At 40.3% G+C, this 25586-nt stretch overlaps 1 protein-coding gene across 3 annotated transcripts in view; it reads right to left on the minus strand.

The window, feature by feature from the left end:
* The window catches only part of PTPRR (protein tyrosine phosphatase, receptor type R), a 143660-nt gene that overhangs the window by 65498 nt on the left and 52576 nt on the right, over positions 1-25586 (minus strand). For all 3 annotated transcript variants that reach the window (XM_001235187.6, XM_025154299.3, XM_046912446.1), the window contains 2 exons: positions 3593-3706; positions 1003-1158 (listed from right to left, as the gene is read on the minus strand). In XM_001235187.6, the coding sequence (XP_001235188.4) occupies positions 1003-1158; positions 3593-3706 (270 nt within the window). The remainder of the gene's footprint in view (positions 1-1002; positions 1159-3592; positions 3707-25586) is intronic.

The following is a 25586-nucleotide window of genomic DNA, read 5'->3' on the forward strand; positions in this document are numbered from 1 at the left end:
GAGCTCACAGAATCACAGGGTTTGGAAAGGACCTCAAGAGATCATCAAGTCCAACTCCCATGCTAAAGCAGGTACCCTACAGTAGGTCGCACAGGTAGGCATTCTTGAATATCTCCATAGAAGGAGACCCCACAACCATTCTTGGCAACCTGTTCCAGTGCTCCATCATCCTACCACATAGAACTTCTGCACGTTAGTATGGAACTTCCTATTTTCAAGTTATAGGCCATTACTCCTTGACCTATTGCACACACGACTGAGAAGAGCCTGGCTTCATCCATTTGTCTCCCACCTCTCTTTAGATGTTTATAAACATTTACCAGATTCCCCTTCAGTCTTCTTTTCTCCAGGCTGAACAGACTCAGGTTATTCAGCACACAGGGGAGATGCTCCAGGCCCTTAATAATTCCCGTGGCCCTCTGCTGGATTCCTTATGGGAGATCCCTGTCTTTTTTGACTGTGGAGTCCAGAACTGGATGCAGTGGTCTAAATGTGGCCTCGCCAGGGCAGAATAGAGGGGGAGGATAACCTCCTTTGACCTGTTGGCCATGATCTTTTTAATGATCCCCATGATACCATTGGCCTTCTTGGCCACAAGGGCACACTGCTTGCTCATGGCCAACCTGTTGTCCAGCAGGACCCCCAAGTTCCTCTCCAGAGAGCTCCTCTCCAGCAAGTCATCCCCTAACCTGTACTGATACATGCAGTTATTTCTCCCCAGAGGAATACTCTGCAAATATAACTCTTAGCTGTAGGGAGAAAAAGCTTATCAGAACCTTTTCTTTTTCTGCAAGGGCACCTAGATTCTAATGCTTAAAGAGCCTTAAAAAACATTTCTAAAGTAACCTGCAGGGCTAGCTGTGTAATTCCTGTACAGCAGTAATGCCATCTTAGTTGATACGTTCCCAGCCTCGTTCATGAGAACCTCAGTCTAAGAACTGCTGTGGCTCTAAGATCTGCCAAATTTGTAACAAACTACAGGTTAGAAAGGTGATAACCAACCTCAGGGGAGACCTCTGTTATTCCAAATTGTGATAAACTCTGATGCAAAATGTTGATATTAAGTGATCGCAGAACTTCTTCAGATGGGAGTGCATCAGAAATTCCTGGCTTTCTGTTCAAGGGAGACACAAACAGTTCCACGCAGTTCTTCTTGCCCTAGAAAAATAACAGTGATAATAATAATTAGTATAATAAAAATAATTAGAAGGAGAATCATAGGAAGGGTCTGAGACAAAATAATCTGTCTACAGATTTTAACTTTATCTCCAGAAATAAAAGCATGGAATAGAAAGACTGCAACCTGCTCTGCGAGGAAAGCACACATATTCCCTGGCTCCTTAAATTCCAGCTGACTGTGCAGGAAACTGCAAATTCTATACGCGACCAGACGTGCTTTGTCTCATTTATTGTTGACAAGGCCTTAGAACCACTGAACAAGACAGGTCAACAAAACATGGGAATGAGCTACGGATGGGGACAAGGGCAAAGACCCAGGAAGTACTTTAACTGATGGTTCTGATCCCAACTGAAGGGCAGCCCTGTTTTGGGTGCTGGGTCTTAAACAGGAATGTTTAGTATAATGCCATGGTTTATGGCACTGTGATCTAATCCCATGTCTACATATTGTGAACACACCCTATAACAAACTACAATGTATTTTCAGTAGACCACAGTGTAACTCCCTAAGAGAGCACAATGAAATGAAAGGATGCTTAAAAAGTAGGCTGAGCATGCCAGCTTCTCTCCTCCATTAATTAATTCCTGCCCTGATTTTGTTGTTGCAGTTCTGATAGTGCAAATGGTGCTGTGTTAGAGATGTCAGCATGACTGCAGTAGAGCAGCAAAAGGAGAGATTGCCAGAGAGTTCCTCTGCTTGGTTGTGATGGTCTGAGGCCAGTGTTGATGTCCACAAAGGGCGTGTGAACCCAACTCGAGAGCTTACCTAACTTTAGTTATCTAAATCACCTCCAAAGTCAGTGCAGAGAGTCTGGCTTCTCCAGTGAATGACTGAATCCATCCTAAAATAACCAGGCACTCAATGCTTCTTCAGTCACCTTTCTTCACACTGCCTTTGAAGGAAACCTACATCAGCAGCTCAAACTCAACTGAGTGAGATGAGATGAATTTTGATGTGCCCAGCTTGCTTGCCAGCACTCTGCATGAAAGGATCTGGCTCATGGTAGAAGAATAGGAAGCAAGAATAGTGCCTCCTAAGCTGTATTTTTATCACTTGTGAATTCTGACTTTCTGCCTGTGATTTTAAGAGTAAATGTGGCAAAAGATTGTGTTCTTCCTACAGCAATAAAAGACAGTAACTCATAGCAGCATTTCACAGATGTTAAGACTAATTAATTAATAGTACTTAATGTATTCTGAGCTCTGTGCAGGTCCAAAATACTATTACCTCTTCGCTTGGATCAAATGAGAAGAGAAAGTGAAAAACTATCAGCCAGCAGGAAAATGAACCGCACTTCTTTTACTTGGTTAGATAATTCCCACAGAGCAGAGCAAGATTACAACTAAGGGATTGGGTGTGTTGAAATATGCACCTCAAACTGCAACATCCCTTATTTAGTTTTGTTTCTCTCTGAATATATCTTTCAGTTGAGTTAATACAAGGGACAAAGGAGAATCAGCGTCACTTGTCAGGAATGAGCAGCATCCTGGCAAACATGAAAAGAGCTGTGCTGCATTCCTGTTCATCTTTTTGCTATACATCTTGTGTGATCCTGTCTCCCAGAGACATTACTTGAAGGAGTTTTATAGCCCTTTTTGATGTATGCATCAAGCTATCGAGGCAGGCAATACTTTTATGCTGAACCTGTCAGCTTTCTTCCCTAATATTCAACTTGCAGGTAGAATAACTCTTTTTATCCCAGTGCAACATGAATCGAATGCTAGCAATACACACATGACGTTGGTTTTTCTTTGTCTGCTTCATGGCTTAACTCTCAAAACAAACAAACAAACAAAAAAAAACACAACAGCATTAAGAATGTATGCTCTCAACCATCCACATATACAGGGATAATTGTTTTTAAAACATCTTCACCTCCGGAAGGAAATTTCTTCGACAAAAATGATACGTTAGCATTAACTGAGTATAGGCTGCTATATCTAAGTAGCAAGTAATAAATATTAATATTGTGAGGGGACATTTAATTTACTAATGGACAGTCTGATGGTAAACTGTGAGGATGCCTTTGAAAGGCAGAAGCATGTGTATTTTTGGGGCAAGATTCCACCTCTGAGACACAAAAGTGGCTTTTGGTGAATGCGATATAGAACTGCACCAGAATGCAAACTAAGGGATAAGAAAACTGCTTATGAATAAGACACAAAAGAGATTTATCTGACTTCATTTTCTCTAGACTGTAACTGAGAATGGTTTCCTTTCAAAAGAAAATTTAAGTCATTTTGTAATGGAGATCCATTTTTCTGTAGTACACTTCTGGAAAAAAATCCATCTGAAAAAGAAGTGTTTTTCTGTCTTATTTTATTGAAGTTCTCCTTGATATCAGGATAATAAATGTAAAAGAATTCTAAATCACCAGGTAAATTTTATCACAGGTGGCCTTTTGGTACTTACAATGAGTCTGTTGATGTGAACTTGCTGAGGTAACAGCCCCAGTGCTGCAGCCACTCCTTGGCGAAATATCCGAAGCAATGTGATATTCAGCTTGTTTATGTCCATTTGCAGTGTCTGAAAAACAAAACCAGTTCAAATGAACTCCCTGCTCAACACACATTCAGTTCTCAGCTCATAATTGTTTTTTTTTTCCCCTAGAATGAAAATCATGCAATCTACTTGCATTGCAATATGGAACAAATCTAAAGGAAAATGTAAGCATCTTAAACACTGCTTTTAGCAAAGTACTGCCTTTTCTCAACAACGTTCAGAATGGATTCCAGATGTTTTTGGCTAAATTCCTCAGCCAAGTCACGGTGCTCAAGGTAACACAATTGCTGCATTAGAAATGAAAGGCGTTGAGTAGCAATCCACCCTTAGAAAATGAGACGTTGGATTTACACAATGAAGATTTGCTTCGAACGTTTCTCTTAAGAGTTTCTCCCTCCAGGTAAAGAACAGATCGTACCTAGTGAAATTACACACCTTTTATTTTGATTATCAATTTCTGAGATCAAACGAAACAAACAAACAAAAGGAAAGCATTCTGGATACATTCCACGTGCTTGAATTTCCCAGACTTCATCATCTCAGGCAAAGCAGGCTATTAATTCTTAGCTGAGATGAACCAAGGCAATGAAACATTTTCTGTGTCAGAACTATCACAACATTTAAATATTTCCTCAGGATGAAATCCTTCCTGTGAAGTCAATGGAATTTTACCCAGGAAATAATTAAGTTTCAGATCTTTTTCCCAGAAGACCCAGATATATCTCTGCAAATGACATATGGCGGCCAACACTCCCATGTGGCACTCTGGGGACCTTTTCTTGGCTTCTATGTCCCGTTTGTAGATGATACACAGTGGAGATGAGAGGGGAGGAGGCATATTGGATGGTCTCAGGTGGCCTACAGCATTTCCGGCAGGGCACTGGCTCAGGAACTGATCAGTTTCTGACTGAGCCAATTGACTTGAGCTGAAAGAAATATTTTTATTCTTAACTTTCTACTTAAAGCCACAGGGCAGCTTACTGCTCTGAGGAACCAAGCAAGGATTTCTCCTTCCTAACCAGAATGGCATAAAGAGAATTAAATATCCATAGGTCAGACACCACATCATGAACATGGCTATGAGCAGAAAGACATGTCACTTTTCTCAAAAACAAAACGCCATGCATTTTGACTGCTCTTATTTGAACGTTTATAAATTATAATGTAAAACTGGAAATAATTTGCTTTACTCTTCCACTATCAACTTGATCTTTGCACTGGTACTGTTTTTCATTTTATTCTTTTATCTCACTTTTTTACACTAATGGGATTATCAGGTCTTGATACATCAGCTAAGATCTGCTCTCAGAATACTCATGCACTTTAATTTAACTGGAAGAATTATAGCAGTCCTCACTTTCAATGGCCCTTTCTACCTTGGCATTTTCAAAACAGTCTCCTTGCTTGTACCTGAATTAGACATCTTGAGTGGCTACAAAACTGCTCCAGCTTTGTCACTGAAACAGAGGAATGTGTTGAGATTGGAGACAAATCTTCACTAGGCCTGAGCACTGCTCCTGCTGTAGGGTGCCGTGAAGCTGTCCCCACATAGAAAGCTGACAGCTCAAGGGATCTGGGATAAATGAGAAAGGGAGCTGCTGCTGACACAGGAGGGCTGTTGTGAGAGTTCCTAGACATCCATCAGGATGGAATAATGGGGGGAGAAACCTCTTGTCTGAGTCAATGACTCTGGGTTACAGGGGTGATGCTACCTGTTGTTACTGAACAAAACTAGAAAGGGTAAAATCAAATATGCTTACTTAAGTATATATAGGAATTAGATCCCATTAACTGAGATGCTGTTACATAGCACATCAAGAGCTCACTGACAAAGACACAGAAATGAAACATCCAGGAAAATATCCAGCTTCAGATGAAAGATAAGATATTAAAGAAGCTGTAAGAAGGTAATGTCCACCTAATAAATTTAACACACTGGGATTGCAGCCCATCTTATCCAGGGACAATAAAATGTGGTGAAATTTTATTATCTTCAGGAGAGCCCCATTTCCTTCTACCTGGCCTGAATGTGGTGCACCATGTCCTATAACAGATAACCATAAAAGGCTGCACAGTTTATGTGTCTCTGTATAACTACATCTATATTACCCTTAGTGTTTCAAGGAAGACAGAAAAACACAGCACTTCATCACTCAGGATTCAGCCTGCTTTGAAAGCTCACCTAGCCCTCCAGCTGGAGATTTCAGGACCCTTTCAAGACACTTCCCAGAACATCTTATTTTCTGAGGTTGGCCACACTGTGACATGGTGGGATGGCTGAAGGTTGCATGGAAAACTAATGGTTGTCCACACATCAAGTATAAGTCACTTGGATGGGCACACATAAGCACTGCCTGGGCAGGCCACCAGTCACACAGTACAGCTCCACAGCAGCTTGCAGTGTTGGGAAGAAATTTATCCTTAAGCTTCATCTCAGCATGCTTCCTATGCAGCAGTAAAGATTGTGAACATTTATTAAAAAAAAAAAAAAAAAAAGAAAGAAAGCAACAACAACAATAAAACAAAACAAAACAAAAAAACCCCCAAAAAACCAAAACCAACACCCAAGAAGTAAATTGGTAAGGGAAAGACCTCTTTTTTTTTTTTTTTGTAAGAGCCTTGCCTTGTTATCTGTTGAAGAAATTTTCTTCTTAATTGCTGATGCTGCTGTGAAGCTTAGTTTCTTGGCAATGACAGTGAAAAATAGGTAAGAGGAACAGACTGCCCTTTTCCACATCAGGCAGCACATGGGAGTGCATTTGTCTCTTTTTATCAGGAAGAAGCCTAGCAATCCAGAATATGCTGCTTTGGGAATGGGATTTCTAACTGAATCAGATAAAAACAGCTTCTAGAAATGCCAGATGGGATCCTGTGAGCTCCTGCATTACAGCAAGCAGCACATCAGTGCTCTGTGCTCTTATCCTATTGTTTGTATTGGAGTCTTAATAACAGAACAGAAATGGGCCAGACTGGAGACACAACAAGTTCAGCATGCTGTGGCCAACTCTGGATGCTAATGGAAAATGACAGGATCAAGGCAGGAATATACTCTTTTTTTCAGGTTACAAGAAAAAGAGGAAAAGAAAAAAAAAAAACAACCTCAGGTCTTACCTATTCCCATCAGTTAAATGTTTCTAAAACATTTTAATAATGTTTTGTTTGAGCACAAATTTAGTGACTAAAAAAACTGGAACAAGGTTATTGTGCCATTCTAATGGCATGCCTTGATACCATGTTAACTACAGTCCATAAATATGGGATTAGGATAGAAAATTGATACTGGAGGAATTGCAAAAGCAGCAATGCCTGCACAATAGACAAACAGTGCAAACCTTCATTAAGAGAATCACTCCTAGAATGGAAACCTGCCTGACCACCTACAGATTATAACTGCACAAACAGAACCATTATATATTCTAGTTACTCCCTGCAATAACATGTGAAATTAACCTCTGTAAAGTAAGTGCATATCAGTAAATAAAGTATTAGCACAGCTACACAAGGCATGCCTTACTGTGGTACTCCAGTTGCTCCTTTTGCTTTGGAGAAGCAAGGGCCGTCCAACCCAGTCAGACAGCACCAATCATTTACCCCTGCTCCTCTGCAGTGTTTACCACCTCTTACAGCCCACTCTCCAAGGAGCTCACACTTCTGGGTCTGCTGCCTCTGGGGGCAGGAGTGACTTGCAGAGCTCAAAGGTAGATGCACCAGAGGACTCAGGTCCCCCAGCAATTACAGATCTGGATGTTGCAACTGTAGCAACAGTTTCTAGGTGTATATGATCCAAGCAAAACAGGTAGCTGAAAAGGAAGGAGATTTCTGCTCCTAGTGGAAAAGAGCTTTGTGGGAGGAGATGGGTGGTTGAAGCAGGCCAGGATAAAAGTGTTAGGACTAGGTGGGCTAAGGTCAAGGCTTGGGTTAGAAAGAGTTTTCAGAAAAGAAAATACAGCACAGAAAACCCCAAAGACCATCCACAACCAAGATACTACAGGGACGTTTTGATGTTAATGGAAAAAAAAAAGGAAGATATCATGACAGGGACCAAAGTGTAACTCAGATTCCAAAATAATATTTTTGTTAACTATTACAATAAAAGTTCAGAGACGCTTCCCTTTCTTATCTCTTCCTTCTCATCAGTAATTTTGTTTCTGCAATGAACCTTAAAAACACCATTCCTTTCCAAATATCGACTACTCAAGTTTAAAATCCTCCTGACCCCTCCACTACAGGCATTTTCTCAAACCTCCAGCAAATCTGAAAGCATAGGAATAAACAGCAGTCAGTCAGGAAAGAGCTGAAGGCATAAGTCTACAAAATACTTTTTATGAGGGAAGTTTAAAAACAAATCAGCAAATTTTTCAACCTAAACCAATCTATGATTTTACATCCTTGGAATTTTTTAAAGTACTGTTGTTTCATGACAGTCATCTGAGTCAAGGGTAAGGAAGAAAAAGCATCCTCTCCAGTAATGTTTGTCCTGTTCTGGCAGCTTGTACATGGAGAAGGGGATGAGTGCTGCAGAGAAAGGCTGAGGAAGGGCAGGTAATTGTGAGGATTTTAAGACAGGGTAATTGTGCCAAGGGAGGCTCAAGTTGACTATTAGAAAAAAAATATTCTCAGAGAGTGGTGAGGCATTGGAACAGACTGCACAGGGAAGTGATGGAGTCACAGTCCCTGGAGGTGTTCAAGAAACAGGGAGATGCAGCACTGAGGGACAGGGTTTAGTGGTATGATAGTGATGGATTGATGGTCAGACTAGATGATCTTAGTGGCCTTTTCCAACCTTGGTAATTTGATGAACTGCTGTGAACTTGTATGCAGGCCAGCATCACACAACCAGAGCAAAGCACAATGCCAGCACAAGCTTCCAAAGATACTCTACCTTAAGCCAAACCTGTGGCCAAGGTGGCTTTCCCTTTCTCCCATTTACTACTCTTCCTGCATCATTATTTTCACCAAGAGGAGAAATCTGCCTATGAAATCCACATCACATTCTGAATTATGGTGGCAAGTTAGGATAGATTGTTGAGAAACAGTTTACCTGCAGTTCATATAAATTATCCCAAGAATAAAAACATTCATTTTTGGTGATTAAAGGACTTTCATGTTTCTTACGTATTAGCAGCTGCCTGTAGTGATCTACTGAAACATTCATACATTATATATTTCTGCTGCAACACAATGTGAATACAAGTATTGAGAAATCTAAATACTTCTGAGGTCAAAGAACAATTGCTGAATTACTGTGTGGGAAGTCTTGACTATTCTACAACAGCACAGTGAAAATCACCTGAGATAGTGGAAAAATTGCAGGCACGTGTTTGAGTTTACAAGAACCAGTGCAGAGAGTTGATAAACGCTCTACAAATCTCTCTCTTGCTCTGCCAGGTCTCTGTCCTGACCTGGAACGCACTGTTGAGTAAGTCAAGCAGCTTCTGATGAGGAGACAGCAAGGCTGCAGAATATGCTAATATGCCAAAAAAATGCCAGATTTCACATGTAGGCTGCAAAAATCTAAGTGTCCTTGTCCAAAAAACACTTGGGTGATGAGAAAAAGAATTCTAAATTGGTTCCATATAAATGCAAGTAAAAGTGGTAGGAATGGGATACTTTGATTGCTTCGGTCCTGATTACTTCAGGAAGTTCTGTATATTTGGATGCTGCCTTTCAAGATGTGACATCGCACAGTTTCACTCACTTTTTGTTTTTTTTTAAATTAGCGTAATATTTCCCAGATTCATACATTTCCTATGCAGCCTTAAAGAACATCTTTGACTCTTGATTAATTTTTCATGAAAGCAGATAAATTTAAATATTTTTTGCATATTATGAGCTCTCTGAAAGAAATCATAGGCAGAAGTACCACTTATTGGAAAAGTGGGGGTAATCTAGTCAGTTAACACAACTATATGGTCTCCTTGCATGCTGATTTTCAAGTACCCAGGCATTAAAATATGAGCAAATCAGAATGTATTTATTTCACACACTGCAATTAATCCATAGAGCTTTTTACCACAGGAATTTACCGAGGCCAAAAACTGAACAAGAGGCAGAAAAAGAACAGTATGTTTAGATAGACGTGAAAGTCACCAGTGTGACAGAAAATAGACACTACCAAATTATGATACAGTTGAAACCACACCTTTAACTAACAGAAACCAGAATAAAACCTAATTAAATGAATCATAATTTAATTGGTGGAGTCATCATCCCTGAACGTGTTCAAGAACTGAGTAGATGTGGCACTGAGGAACGTGGTTCAATGGGCACAGGGGAAATGGGTTGACAGTTGGACCAGATGATCTTAGTGGTCTTTCCAACCTTAATGATACTGTGAAAAGATGAGCTGTTCATTCTGTTCTCAGAAGGGGCTGACATGAGGCCAGAGTGCTCTGCTGGCACCCATGGCTTCAGCTAGCAAAGTAACTTGGGGTGGGTGGGCAACGTGGCAGTTGGTTTGTCTCAGCTAGGACACAGATTTACACTTTTCATACGAAGAAGAACCAGTTTCTCTAAAGAGATCATCAGTTGACTTGGGGCTGATTTGACCAATTCTGTAGAAAGCATCAAGAGCTCGAAGGTCTCCATCTGTGATATCTGGCCTCCATCCAGTGTTCTCTCACTGTGATTTTACATGTATTGGGCAGTGAGTCAGCTATAGAAAGACTCCATGACCTTCATGGATGATTAAAGTGTATAAGAATGCATTCAGCCTATTGAAAATAAAGTTTGTTAATGCCTCTCTTCACAAGGTACACTTTGATTTCTAACAGTCCTGTGTTATGCATTAATCTCTGGGCTTGCAGTCTGCTAGCTAGGAGAAAGGCTCAGCTATTTCAGTGGCATTTCATGTCATTGTGTCACAAGATAATGTGGATGTACCAATCAGATCTGATGTTAAGACATAGGATAATCTTGTATCTATCTTCTGATATCAATCTCAGAAGGTAGGTTATTCCATTCTCCTTATTTCTGAGTCATGTATGTCATTACTCTAGCACAATTTGATATAGTTAGGGGGGTGACAAACTGAGAGAGTGAATTAGGCTGTTGTAATGCGATGAAAAGAACAGCACTGACAGCATCACACAACCAGAGTAGCAAAGACCTAAGCTACAGCAAGAGAGCACTTGCTGAAATGCAACAGTCATAGACACAGAAACAAAGAAATGAATCTGCTTACCTTTAAAAGGCCTCAGGTACCCAGGGATCTCTTTGCCTCCACTACCAACCCTTAAATGAGGTCTGGGAAGGGGCAGATCCATCCCTTCTGGTCACTCAGGGGCATTGCATGCACCTGAGCTCCCCTGGGTTGGCCCTGCTTTCCCACCAGGTGCTCAATCACTGGTTCAGGCTGTGACTTAGTATCTGCTACTGCTGTCCTCAGTAGTCACAGCATTCCCTTTTTCTTTACCTTTAACCCTTTCCTGTGACATCATTAATGCACTAATCATTCGTTATATATTTGGAGGACAGAAAGTATGTATGGTGTCTCATCAGCAGCCAGAGAACTGTAGCTTGTATGAGATTACCATCCATAGCCCTTATAATAACTTTATTCACAGTACAGTTTAAACATATGCATATCCCAGTAAAGTGAACAGGACATTTTCTGGGTCAGGTTGTTCTAGAATCCCATATCCTAAGTGTTCAGTGAGATGGTTATTGCTGGAAGGGTGTAAGAGAAGAGAAGGCTGTAGTATTATGGGATACAGGTTTGAAGCAGCCTTGTCACTAAAAAGTATCAGTCCCAGAAGCTCCTTGCTTGTGGAAGCCCTTCAGGAGAGGGAAGGAGAGGAGAAGGAGGCTGCCCTAATGCTGTTGAACCCCACTGGCAATTTTCTAGAGCTTCTTTGCAACAGAGGGAATCTTCTGCTTCACCATGTGGTGAAACATAAGTATCTAGTGGTGAAAGGAGCCAGTGTTCTCCCATTTGTGAAGATGTATTATTTTTTTAAAAAAACTAGTCACAACAACGCTGAGTCTACTTTGGAGAGTGCTAACCTGAGAGCATTTGCAATTACTAGCAGAAATGAGAGACCAGAACTTTGCTGAGCCTCTAGCCTTAGGAAGTCTCCCTCTGTTTATCTGCTTCAGTTCCATGCCTATAAAACAGGGATGATAGCACCTGTCTGTCTCATAGGGACACTGAAAAACTAAGCAGCCCATATACTGTAGGGAGAAGATGGGGAACAGATATGTAGGACTGAACTTCTCAACTTCTTTTATATTTCACAACATCTCACCGAAAAGATAACTCTGGTCTTTGTTTAGCTGTGTGCTACATTTTTTTCAAGGACTGGGATTTACTTTATCACAAATGATTTCAACATTCTTCAAGTAACAGCTGAAGTAAATTTAAAAGCTGCAACAGTTCTCTTGGCTTTTTCCTTCCTCCATCCACCTCTCGCTGCCCTCCTCCCTTCTATTCCCTGAGATTATGTTAGACAGCAGAAATGGCCAAGATGATGGAAAAGCACAAGGCAACACGTAAGGAGGTGGAAACATCAGGAGCTGAAAGAGCTCAGCTGAACACTATTTCAGCCTCTTTGTTCTTTGAGGGGCACATATAACGAGCTCCACAAAATTGTCCTATCTGTCCCTTTTGAATATTACCCCAAAAAACATTTCTTTCCATTACAAGAGAAATGTGTGGTGCTATTATGTCTGGTAAAAGTTTTATGCACAGCATGATTGTACCAGTCACATCCTATTTCATCATCCCAAGGCCAGCAGTAATCCTCAAAGCTAACAGACCCTTTGAGCACAGCACTTTTTAATACATTTGTTTTTTCTGTCCAATTATTAAATGTCTAGGTAGATCCTGCATAAAGCTTGAAATGCCGAAGAGCCAGAACCGACTCTCCCTGCTCCTTTTGTAAAACCCTAATTTCAGCTAGTTTTATGTTTCAAATAACTAGTCTTAGTTACTGAAGTTTAAATTTCTGTCACAACTTTGTAAAGCGGTTCTCAGCAGATCAAGATCCCTTCCAGAAAAACATCAGTCAAAAACAAACAACAAAACAAAAAAGCATCATCCTTCTTTTTATCTTCAGAATTTTAAATGTGGTTTGCACTGGACTGATTATTTAACCTTGCATACTAATGAAGAACGAAACTGGAAACCTACGACAACACGGCAACTTCCAAATTCTTCAGGAACTGATGCGGCCAAAAGACTCCCACTGACTCACTCTCCTTAGTAACCCTTCTCTTTGCTTTGAAAATCAAAGACAGACTTCAGTACTGCTCACATCCTAGCTTTCTCATGCATTTCAGAGGCATTTGTTATTGATAATTTCAGATGAGCAAAATCTGCCTGAACACGCACTATGGGAATGTTACAGAAGAAGGGAACGTTGTAGAAAGAGGCAAGAACTTTCCATTGTTTTTTTTTTTTTTTTTTTTTTTTTAACATCATAGTTCTCTGCTGTTCCTGGGCATATGAAAACTTCAAATATATAAGAAAAAAATATATATATTCTGAAGATAAAGGCCTGACTGGATTTGAGATATTTACACAAAAGACTCTTCTTGTGGGGTTTCTGCATTGTGTGACTGCCTGTGTCCCAACACAATCTGGACTATTTGTCCACCACCACCAAGATTTTCCAAGTATGAAGCAATTCTGTTGCCTCAGCTCTTGGGAAATCAGGATTTTGGGCTTTTTTTTAGAAACAAACATCCAGCAGCAAGGCCTCTTTAGTGTGACACAACTCAGCAGTGTGCTTTGGGCCTTTATCTGCTTTCAAGCTTTTAGCTCACTGAAGTTTGTATATAGCTATTACCATCACCATAATCACACGTAATTGGAATAAAACATACATAACTGACTGTCCTCTATCTATTACAGCAAGATCTAAGTGCAGACAGTACATGGTACCCTCGTCATTTCTGTCTTTCATTGCTTTAACTATGAAGTTGGAGTGAAACAAAGCAAAACCCTTGGTGATGTGTTTTTTCTTAGACAAAACTTGCATTACTTTGGGTTTTATCCTACCATGGTTTCATGTGCCTGGCTACATGTTTCCATCTAAGTTTTGACAAAACTGTTAATGACTGTGTGTGATCCTATAAGCTCAGAGACTGGAAAGCGGATGAAAAGACAATCCCATGGCTTTGGCAGCTGTCTCAGGATCTTTGAACTCCTGAAGTTGCTGATACCAAATGTATCCATGGGCTATGAGGTACGAATTCCCTCTCTCCTAAGCAGCTGGACAGACAAAGAATTTTTCTCTTCTGTTTAGTACTGAAAATAGAAGCTATGGATTAAAGGAAAACACTAACTCCAAATCTTCAAAGATCACTAATGCGCTAACATCAATATCATATTTTTGATGAGAAGTTCCAGGTTTGGGTTCATAGCTTTGGAAACCTCACAGCTATAATATGTCCCAAACGTCCCAGTGTAAGCAAGTTTTCTGACTGAACTATTGGGGAAGAAGTTTTAGAAAATGGTTTTTAGTCTGATTTGGGAAACTTGTTTAGAGATGACTCCATGTGTGAGATAAAAAGGAAGAAGCTGTGATGCTTTGTATAATAGCTCTAAAATGACTGGGAGGCAGAGCCCAATTCATGCATCTTCAACTTCTTTCTATTATGATTAGGGTCAGAAGAGCATCCTATGTTAGTTTGAGGCAACACAGCTGTCAAACTAAACAACAGAAAATGTTTAGAATGGGAAAAATGCAGTTTTTCCCTTTTATACTGATAGCTGATGACCATTAAAAGAGAATACTGAAAATTATTTACATGCATTTCTCTCATTCTCCTACATACATAAAAGCATACAAGTTAAATTAAAAACCAATTTTTGTATCCCCACTACCAGCTGGTTTTTAGAATAAATAGTATCTGTGAGTCACTCTCATATTACAACAACTCCCTTAACCTCCCAAAAGAATAAGGAATTTAGCATTTTGAAGAGTGCAGATTTCTATCTACAGTCATTTCTTGGATGCCAGACAGGTCTTTTATGATTTATTTGTTAAAAAAGTGGCAGACTTTTCATTAAAGAATTCAAACGCATGAATACAGCTGAAATATCAAAGTCATTTTGCAAACTAATTAATTGTTTGTTTTGTACTTTGCTCACCTTGCCCTTTAATCTATTCCTTGCCCTGTGCTACTCCAGGAGCTGTGTGAGTAAAAGAATGAATGGAAGCTCCCCCAAAGCATTTATGTGACACTAGTGATTCTGCTGCCTTGGCTTCTTAGTCCTGTCCACACATATATAATGAGAGAACAATGTTACAGTATTTTAAATTCATTTTTTTTGTGACATGTTTTCTGTTTTGTTATTCTTCAAATTTTTGTAGTTTTCTGATTTCGGTCACTGTGTGAATGCTTTAGAGCCCTTTATAAAGTCCAGATTTTGGCCTTTGACAATCCTACTTCCATTCAGAAAAGTAGCTGAGCAGAAAAGTAATTCAGAATGAAGTAGCAGTTGTAAATTTGGTGAGTGAGAAATCCTTTTCCTTTTTTGATTATTGCTTTTTTTTTTTAACAACATTCAAGCATGCAAGAAGCAATCTTCCAGCTTTCCCAAAGTGACCACCACCAGTGCCATTTGTGTTTGTGAGAAGAAATACTCAGCTTCTCAGAAGCTGGATGCAGAGCTCAAATCCAAAGAGATTCCTATGTCACAGCAAAACAGGCTGGGTCCTGATGGCAGAAGGGTTTGCAAACTTCATTAAAACCCACAATGTCTATCTTGTTTCTGGGAAAGACAGCAACCATTTAGGAGACACAGTGATAAAAGTTAATAAAAGGCTGTATGCCTTCTATCTGAGCTAGTATGCAACTAAAGCAGGGCATAAATTTGCCAGTGAAGGTGTGTCTACTTAAGTTCAGAAGCTAAGTTCAGTACAGGCAAAACAAAGCAAAAAGTGACGAAGTCTCAAGAAGAGTCAAGGAACATGATTTGGATCTGTATGCTTACATTTTATACCTTTTTTTGACAGCATCATGCAGAGAAAGACAACGGTTTTATTGCAAATCGGCCATCAGTGCCAGTTTTTACTACAAAAGAGCAAATGGCAGCAACTGGATCCCAGATTACTTTCTGAACGTATCTCAGTGATCTATCATTTACAAAGTCTTCACCCATTTAGCTGTGATATACCAGAAACCCGTTTCACAAAGGGTTCTAGCCTGCAGACACTTCTGGGAAAATGCACTGGCATTATCCCACCGCAGTTTGAGCCGCAGGTTCCCTGGGCACCCCTGCCCCCAGCACTGTGGCTCAGTACAGCTAAGCCTGCCCAGCTTCTGGCCAGAACACAGCAGCAAATTCGTGGGATCCCACCACTGTTGGACCAGATGTGCTCTATGCTCTCTAAGATGCATGTTGGAAGAGCTTAATTCCCTACAATATTCTCACTTCCCACTCCTCTGCTATACTTTCTCTTCCCTTTTTGCAGTGCTGACAAATCATTATTTTGGACACCTTTCATAGCCCTCCTCTAAAGACAGAGAAGCCATGCACAGTGCAGCAGTCTGTATATATGTAATGAATATATAATATTACAGAATATATGTAATATCCATTCACCCACTTTCTTCTCTAGCTTGCACGGCAGGGCCCGTACCATACAACTCAGGATGAGGGCGTAGTCCCACTGCATTATCCACAAGGATCACCCACCAGAGGTGCACGGGAGAGTGCAGCCTCATTTCTGCTATAACACTGCCATTGTGGATTTGCATACAACTGCAATCCCAGCTTCTCCAGACCAAGCTGAATCAGCTGTGCAAGTACAACAGGTCATACAATCACAGAACTGTAGAATCGTTTCAGTTGGAAGGGACCATTAAAGGTCATGTAGTTCAAATCCCCTGCAATGAACAGGGACACCTACAATTACATCAGGTTGCTCAGAGCCTGGCCCAGCCTGACCTTGACTGTCTCCAGGGACGTGGCATCTACCGCCTCTCTGGGCAATGGATAGGAACCATCTCAGAGTACTTCTGGACATCCAGATACCATCTCCAGAACTTGACTAAAGGAATGGGCTTTGGCCTGCTTCTTCACTGCAAAGAAGCCATGTGGTACCTCAGTTAAAAGGAGGGGAGATGACTCCTAACATAGTAGCTGATTGCCACGGTCATGAGGGCTGGCAGGGCTCATCTGACATCTGTAGACTACTCAGTCTCTCCCCTGCCTTTGTTCTAAGTTACAGCTAAACACAAAATGCTTGTTTTGCCAGCTTTACCATTAGCTTTTGACTATGTAGTGGAGCTCATTTGACCAGCTGAGAGCAAGCTGAACAAAAATAATAGATGATGAAATAAAACAACCTCATGCTGGCACGAACAAAGAAACAAAAGATTAACTAAACGGCTGTTACAGTTTCTCATTTCTATGATCTTTTTTCCCATTAAACATAACATTCTCAGAAAACCTCTCAAAAATTAAATGGCTGGAGGGAAAGGAGGAAAATAAAGCTAATTATCAAGATAACCATTTTCTAAAGGAATCTGAATGTTTCAAGTAAAGCAAAAAGCAAGAGAAAGCTAAAAAATCTTAAATAATCTCTGCCATTGTAGCAAAAGTGTTTTCAAAATGTGATTTTTTTTTCCAGTTGATTTTTCCACAAACTGGTACTGCAACAAATGAAAGAAATAAGATCAGTGATGCTGAATGTGATAACTGAGACACTTTTGCCCTCAATTCTTTATCTACTTCTTCTCACAGGAAGGAAGAATAAATGAGGGAGAATTCTTTGTCCAGCTCCATAAATATATGCTTTACATTTGCTGTATTAGACAAAACATATTCTGTAAAATCCATCTTCTTCTATATACATGTCATATTTTCCTCTCATCAACCCTGCCTGCCATATTAAACGGACCTATGACTGCCTCTTTATAACCTTCTGGTATTTCTTATTTTTCCAAGAGCTGATCAGACACTGCTGCTAAGGTCACATTCACATGCATGACTTTAAGCATCTAATTTTCACCTCCCAGTGATCAGCCTTAATCAGGCACGTTTACAAGCCATGTTATAAAAGAGGATGGCAGATCCCATTCACACACAGCCAGACACAGTCCCAGCTCCTCAGGGTGCTCCCTGGGAGAACACTGTGGGCAGGCAGTGGTTCCTCCGCGAAGGGTGTAGGAAAAGAACGCTTTTCTTTACCATTACAGATCTTTGCAAACAGCTTGTTTGATTTCTTCTCCTACTGTTGCATACATCATATTTCCTGGGATAGACAGGCATAACAGTCCCATATAGCATCTCCTCTGCTAAATGCAGAATTGCATTCACCCTTCCTAAACAATTTCAAACACACAGTGAGGGTTTGTGTCAAGCTGGGTGGCAGGGAGAGTGAGCACGTAAAGGAGAAAGAAAGAACACCTTAGTAATAAATAATTCTCAGCTTACATTTGTAGTTCCTTCCATGTGGGCACACTGCGAGATTTAACAGTGGGGTCTGAAGAAATGGAAATGCATCACAGAAAAGTGGTTGTCTTACAAACACAAAGAAAGGGTGGGGTCCCAAAACTATATGCAAGGTGAGGATTTGGACACCAACCCAGAATTCTGGGCCACTTCCCTTGTTTTGGGCTCTTCCTTTATACTGACTGCCAGAAGATGTTAGTGCTCTAACTGTAACAGAGCTCAGCATTGCTATAATTTGCATAAATTTCAGAGCTTGGAAACAGAGGACTGCCCACATACCACTTCTGAAGAGCAAAAAATCTGTGTTTTTTTTATGTACCTCATCAAGTATGCTCTTTTTATTTGAAGCCTGTATTGTGCACCATTAAAGACTTTTCTGTTTCATTAAGAATCAATTTTGCACTTCATTGACATCATCACAATATGTTACATAACTAGCTTCAAAATACAAGACAAGCATTTAAATTATTTGCATAAACTGAAAAAAAGATGGAATCTTTGTAATGTCAGCTTGAATGTGGTCTTTTTTTTACCTAATGTAATTAGAAAACATATTCATAACTCATCAGTCTTAAACTGCTTACAGATTCTAAGCTGGAATCTTGCAACTATGAAGTTCTTAAATTTCACTGTTATTTTGTATTCTGTCTCTTTTCCTTTAATTATCTTTTCCCCTTATAATTCATATATAGATTATACAGATCACAGTGCAGCTCACAAATGAAAAGGTGCACCTGTAAAAATGTTTTGCAAAATACAATGAATAAATAAATAGTAGTTTCTTTCCAGTTTCTCTTTGGTTTCCAGTTCAAATAAGTTCAAATTTCTATTTGAACAACCATTCTGCAAATTATCTTCCTCATGAATCACAGTGATTCAAACATTTCTACATACAACAATGTTGAGATGACTTATTGAAATAAAGAAGAATATAAATCCACACAAGGAAGTTGGATACATTTTTTTGTTAAAAGATGTTTGTCTCAAAACTGTTGTGAAGCTGCTGGTTGACAGTCTTTATGGAAGATTTCCTTTCAGACACGAGACTTTTAAGGCCATATACCTAATAAATTTTTGCACTTCTGTGTATTCACAATTCATGTACAAGGGAACACACATAAAATGTAATTCACTGTTAGAGAACATGGCTGTCTACATTTGACTGAACAATTATTACATCTGCATTTAGAGAGAAGCAGCAGCGCTGTTCTTGTTTCAGAGCTGTAATAAAGGGAAGGTAGATAATGAGAGTTGGTACTAAGAAGCAGGCTTAGAAACTTGAAAAGCATAAAGGCAACTGGGAATTCAGATTTCAAATTATCAGTTCAGTTTGACTCCTCAGTGGGAATACTACTCATCTGTTTCTCCAGCACTCAAATTTCATTACTTAGATTCAAAGAAGGGGATAATTTCACACCATTATCACATATTTACACTTCTGTAATTCCATTAATTTTCTCTTTCTGGATAAGAATTCTCTCTTCACAAAAAGGCTATAAATCATTTTCCTAAAGAGCCTGATAATGAATATGAGCTCGGGCTTGAACTACCTATTTAGGTACAGTGCAAAATCAGTTGCAAGCTGCTCTGAATTCTGGAAACAGTGACTGTGACAGTGGCAGTGCTCCCCCAGCCTGAGGCACTTATCTCACATATCCCACAGATCCAGGAAAGATAGTCTGTCCATGACAGCTCCAACTTGTAAATGGTTCTGCTGAGTGCGGCTACTATTTAACAGCCCCGCTAGGAGTGAGAGAGAAATACTTCGTGATCTACAAATATGCCCTGGCCCTCTAGGAACGCCTGCTGCACTGCTTCCAAATCCAGAGAGTGCTGACATCTAGATATTCCCTGCTTATGAAAATCAAAAGTGCTTCTTCATGAAGAAAACTGCAAGGCTTGGAAAAAGACGAGTCCTTTGTTTCATTATATTTCTCTGAAGGCAGTTAATTTTCACCCCTTCAGAAAACCATGTAAATACTATAATGGGGAAAAAAAAAAAAAGAAGAAGAAGAAAAAAAGAAGAAATAAAGAAAGTTTATATGAGCTGTTGGCAAAGGCTTAAAGGAAGAAAAACTATTTATGAATACTGAGAGCCAGTAGATTTAAGTAGGACATTTTGCTTTTGTTTAAATATCAGCAGAGATAGCACACTGAAATGGTAAAATTCTCATAATGTCAGAAGAAAGAAAGAAGAATACACTTCTAGAGATTTCTTGAAGGATGTGAAATCAATAGATGATAGTAGTGTGATGTATCTATTCTATTCCAAAAAAGATCACATTGGATGTTGAAAGAGCAAGTAGAAAAGTAAACCTGTATATGTGCTGGAACAGATGACCTCTTTGAGGAAACTGCTCCTGGCTCTGTGCCAGACAACATTCTTACTAGAGGTGTCCTGAGACACACAGTCATGTAGAAGCTTGGAGAGAACTCAGAAACAGAGAACATGGTATAAACAATAAAAGTAGGTCAGATGCATGGGGCGATTCAGATGTCTGAGCAGCTAAGTTTGTCATGTACTTAAAGTGAAGACACCACAATTCTTGGAAAAGAGTATGTAGTTCATAGAATCATAGAATCATAGAATCGCTAAGGTTGGAAAAGACCCACAGGATCATCCAGTCCAACCATTCGCCCTTCACCAATGGTTCTCGCTAAACCATGTCCCTCAACACAACATCCAAACGCTCTTTGAACACCAAAAAAACAGGTGAATAAAAGTTTCATCAAAAAAACAGGTGAACAAAAGTTTCACCTGCAAACAAACCTGTTTTTAAAAGAAGTGACTCAGAAGGTGACTCAAGGCTCATATTTGATAATCAAACAGATACTCCCAGGAGAAATGGAGGCTAAGGGTACATGAATACAATCCTTGCTCAGCATCTCAACTGACTAGAAGCTGTATAACCACGTCACAGAGGTGGTGGCATATGGTTATTGTATCTTGGTAACCAATAGAACTGCCGGCAGTCAGTCACCTTCTACCTCTTTTCAACTCATTAAAGTCTTGCTGATGTTCACAGTCGGGATTGGGACCGGGACCGGGACCGGGACCATGACCATGACCATGACCATGACCATGACCATGACCACACACATCCACATGCAGCTTCTATGGGACATAGCAATTTTGTAACTCTCCAGCTGCTTCTAGTTCTGTAAACACTTACTGACTTTGTTTCTGCTAACGAGCTGAATCTTTCCAGGTGACACAAAACACCTGAGGGGCAGCCTGCACAGACTGCAATTAACTCCTAGTTCCTGTTTCTGTTATTTAATTAGCAACATCAATTTTGAACAATACATATACTGATCACAGATGCAGACAATTGCAAATAGTAATCAAACTCTAGTTTCTAAATTACATGCCGAGGGTAAATGATTTTAAAGTAAAAAATAACGTAGGCAAAACTTTTTATGCTGTGTGTCTGCTGAATGTGCTTAACATTTCCTCATATTTAATGATAATTTCTACTTTCATCTAGGTTCAAGGTACACATATAACAATCTCATAAACATTCTTCTCCTCTGGATAAACCTCAGAACAGGTTTTCCTACAGAACAACCAAAAATGCAGTGAGAAAGAAACCTTGAGAGCACCATTGACTGTTTTTACTACTCTGCTCAGAGGTACGTTGAAGAGGGAAAGGTGCTCAATGGTTATTCAGTACTTCAATGCTCCTGTTTTATTTTGGATCCCGTTTCACCTGCCTGTAACTAATAGGTCATTGGTCCACAGTTTTAAAGTGTAGTCCACAAATGCATAACTGCAAATATTGAAGTGAATATTCATGCCAGAAAAAGCTCTCCTTTCTTTCCTATAACTATATAAAATAGAAAGGATAGAAGCTACATCCATACCAGACTTACACTGTCTTCCTGGACCAGACCTACACTGCCTTCCATGTTATCAAAATGGGGAAAACTGAGCTTCTGAAGTAAGCTGCTGGTCTTACTTTACAGAGGCAAGAGACTGCAAATCAACAGATGCTCCAGGTTTCTATTGGGCCCGAAGTTAGATGGAGCTGGGAGAGAAGTGCAGGTACCTTTGGCAGCGGGAGAGATTTGATTCAGGCAATAGCTCTAGGCTTCTTCTGAATTGGAAATTCTGTGATTGTAAATGAAAGGGATTGTTATTTCTGCTGACCTCCAAATACACGGAGCACAGAGAGCAAAGTCCACACTACTTCACCTCTGTGAAGACAATGGCTCCAAAGCAGTTGCTGGAAGTTGAGAGATCTTGAAGAGGGATTGCTTAGCCTGGAGATGAGAAGGTTCAGGGAAAAGCTATGCCGTGTCTATAAATACCTGATAGCAGGGAGATGATGGAGTCAAGCTCTTCTCTTTGAGACTCAGTGATAGGGCAGGAGGCAACAGGCCCAAGGTGAAATACAGGAAATCATACTTTCACAAAAACTTTTTTTACTGTCAGAGTGATCAAACACAGACATAGGTTACCTAGAGAGGCTGTGGTGTCTCCATTCTAGGATGAAATGGAAAAGGTCCTAAGCAACCTTCTTTTCAGCCCACAGCTTTGGGCAGGAGCCTGGACCAGACAATGAGCAGCGGCTCTCTCTAGCCTCAAGCATGCTGTGGTAAGAAATCAAACGCATACATAGACATCAGTAGTCATTCAGAATCAGTGGCTTTGCTGTGTACCTGTACTGCAGACTTACAGCAACTTCTGCCCTAGAAGAAAAATTGGAAAATAATTCTATTTATGGAAACAGCACAGACTTTTTCCAAAGGGAAAAAGTAAAATTGGTAAAGCAAGTAAAGTTAAACAAAAAGTTTATTTGAATAAGAAACTCTGGCTCACTATTTAAGTGCTTGATCCAGATCATTTTTCCAAAGCTACAGGGTTGATGACAATAAAACAATAAGAAACTTACTTTTGTATCTAATATTAAACAGCTGTGTTTATGAGCAAACACATGGCACAGAGCTGCCAAGAACAAGGGTGGCATTTTGCAATCATTTTCCAGAGCAGCTGTTGTGATCACTCAAGGAATGAGTGGTCCTATTAACTTCCACAAAATTATTCATGTATTCAGTGCTATGCTTCAACATTTTGTTGCTCAGCTGCTTATTAGCCCTTACATTATATAGAACACTTACAGTAGGATCATGGACAGTGCATGGTATCCAGCGACAGTCCCCATCACTGCTCACAAATCTGTTATTCATGCAATACTTCAAGGAGGAATGCTCCTTTTTAATATCACTTCACAGCATGACATTTTCTAAGATATGTATTCTACTTCATGCTCATTTGTGCATAAATGGGCATGAAATCTCAAAATAGCTCTCATGAAATAAAATTAAAACACTACTTATGCTGTGACAGTGATTACATTTGACAACAGAAGTGCACAGCCCTACCGGTTCTGCCCAAATGTCCATCTCTCCCTGTTGTGCATCTTGTGCACAGCTATAAGTAGATATAAAGAGAAGAATAAAAACAAGGCACACATACAAAATCTCTCCCCTGCTTCTAATCCTGTGTCAGACCACTTTTGACTCAGAGGATTTTCTGCTGTTTTCCTAAACAATACTCATCAACAGATCTCTATTCGAGGTACTTGTATGGTCTTTCTGTGAGCTTAGGAAAACTTCTTGCACCCACAGAAGTCCTTGGTAAGGTCTGTTGCTCACTGGGTGGAGAGCCACTGTCTTCTCCTGATCTGACACTAGTGCCTTCTGAGATGGAATTATAGAATCATAGAATGGCCTGGGTAGAAAAGGACCACAATGATCATCTAGTTTCAACCCCCCTGCTATGTGTAGGGTCACCAACCACCAGACCAGGCTGCCCAGAGCCACATCCAGCCTGTCCTTGAATGCCTCCAGGGTGGGGCATCCACAACCTCCTTGGGCAACCTGTTCCAGTGCGTCACCACTGTCTGTGTGAAAAATTCCCTCCTAACATCTAACCTAAAGCTCGTCTGTCTCAGTTTAAGACCATTCCCCCTTGTCCCATCACTATCTACCCTCGTAAACAGCTGTTCCCCTCCTGTTTATACGCTCCCTTCAAGTACTGGAAAGCCACAATGAGGTCTCCCCAGAGCCTTATGTTCTCCAAGCTAAACAAGCCCAGTTCCCTCAACCTTTCCTCATAGGAGAGGTACTCCAGCCCTATGATCATCTTAGTGGCCCTCCTCTGGATACGCTCCAGGAGTTCCACGTCCTTTCCATACTGAGGTCCCCAGGCCTGGAAGAGGTTATGGAGGCAACACCACAGCTCAGTCATTCCCACAGTGTGAGTACTGAGTGCACAGGGACAGCTACAGAGCTGCTCTGTGCTGTGACAGCACTACAAAACTCTGATCTCTGCTGGAAAACCTCAGAACATGCTCTGGCTTTATGCATTCCATGTGCTCAGTTGCATGTCAAGTAAGCTTTCTTCATCTGGTTTAAAGAAAACACTTTTACAATCAACTAGTATTGCAATACTTCTTATGTTCTTTTTCATGTGTTCACTTCTAGGATCATTTCTCAATAATAAAATATTTTGTCAACGAATTAAATATTGGCATGAACAGTTGCAAAATTCTGACTTTTATCTGATGAGATACATTTTTGCAATGGGGAAGAGGTTTTAAATAGCTTGAAGAATACAGAGAATTACAGAATATCCTGAGCTGGATGGGACACATGGAGATGGCTGAGTCCAACTCCTGGTTCCACACAGGACCACCCAAAATACAAAACCTATGTCTGAGAGCACTGTCCAAATGTTTCTTGAACTCCAGCAGGTTGGGGCTGTGTCCACTGCCTTGGGAAGCCTGTTCCAGTGCCCGAACACCCTCTAGTGAAGAACCAAGTGGCTTCAGACATTCTTTATAAATTTTGCCCTCCAGAGCTGTCACTATCTCCATAGCCCTCCTTTGGATGCGCTCCTATAGTTTTATGTCCTTCTGATATTCGGGTACCTAAAACTGCACACAGTACTTGAGGTGAGGCCACACCAGCACAGAGCAGAGCAGAGCAGGACAACCCCTTTCCTCACTTGGCTGATGGTGCTGGGCTGGGTGCACCCCAGGGTACAGTTGGCCCTTTTTTCCTTAAATTACATCTTTCTGTGCCAATGACTCACCACTCTTTCTGAGACGAAACTTTTTCTGATATCCAACCTGAACCTCCTAACATGCAACCTGAGGCCATTCTCTTTCATACTATCACTGTCACCCAGATTCATTCTGCTCTCCATCCCTGTCTTCCAGCTCAAGGGGCTGAATATCATGAGGATAACTGATCTGACTATTAAAGACAAAAGCAAAAAGGCATCAACAACCTCAGCCTTTTCCACATCCTCGGTACTCTTTCTGTTAATGTATTTGTAAAAATATTTTTATTAACTCTTACAACAGTGGCCAGATTAATTTCTAGATGGGCTTTCATTTTTCTAATTTTCTCTCTGCAAATCCTATCGACGTTCTTGCACTCTTCCTAAATTGCCTTCCCCTTCTTCTATGGGAGGTTAAACTCCCCTTT

This window comes from Gallus gallus, chromosome 1 (genome assembly GCF_016699485.2).
Source record: "Gallus gallus isolate bGalGal1 chromosome 1, bGalGal1.mat.broiler.GRCg7b, whole genome shotgun sequence".
In the NCBI taxonomy this organism is placed as follows: Eukaryota; Metazoa; Chordata; class Aves; order Galliformes; family Phasianidae; genus Gallus; species Gallus gallus.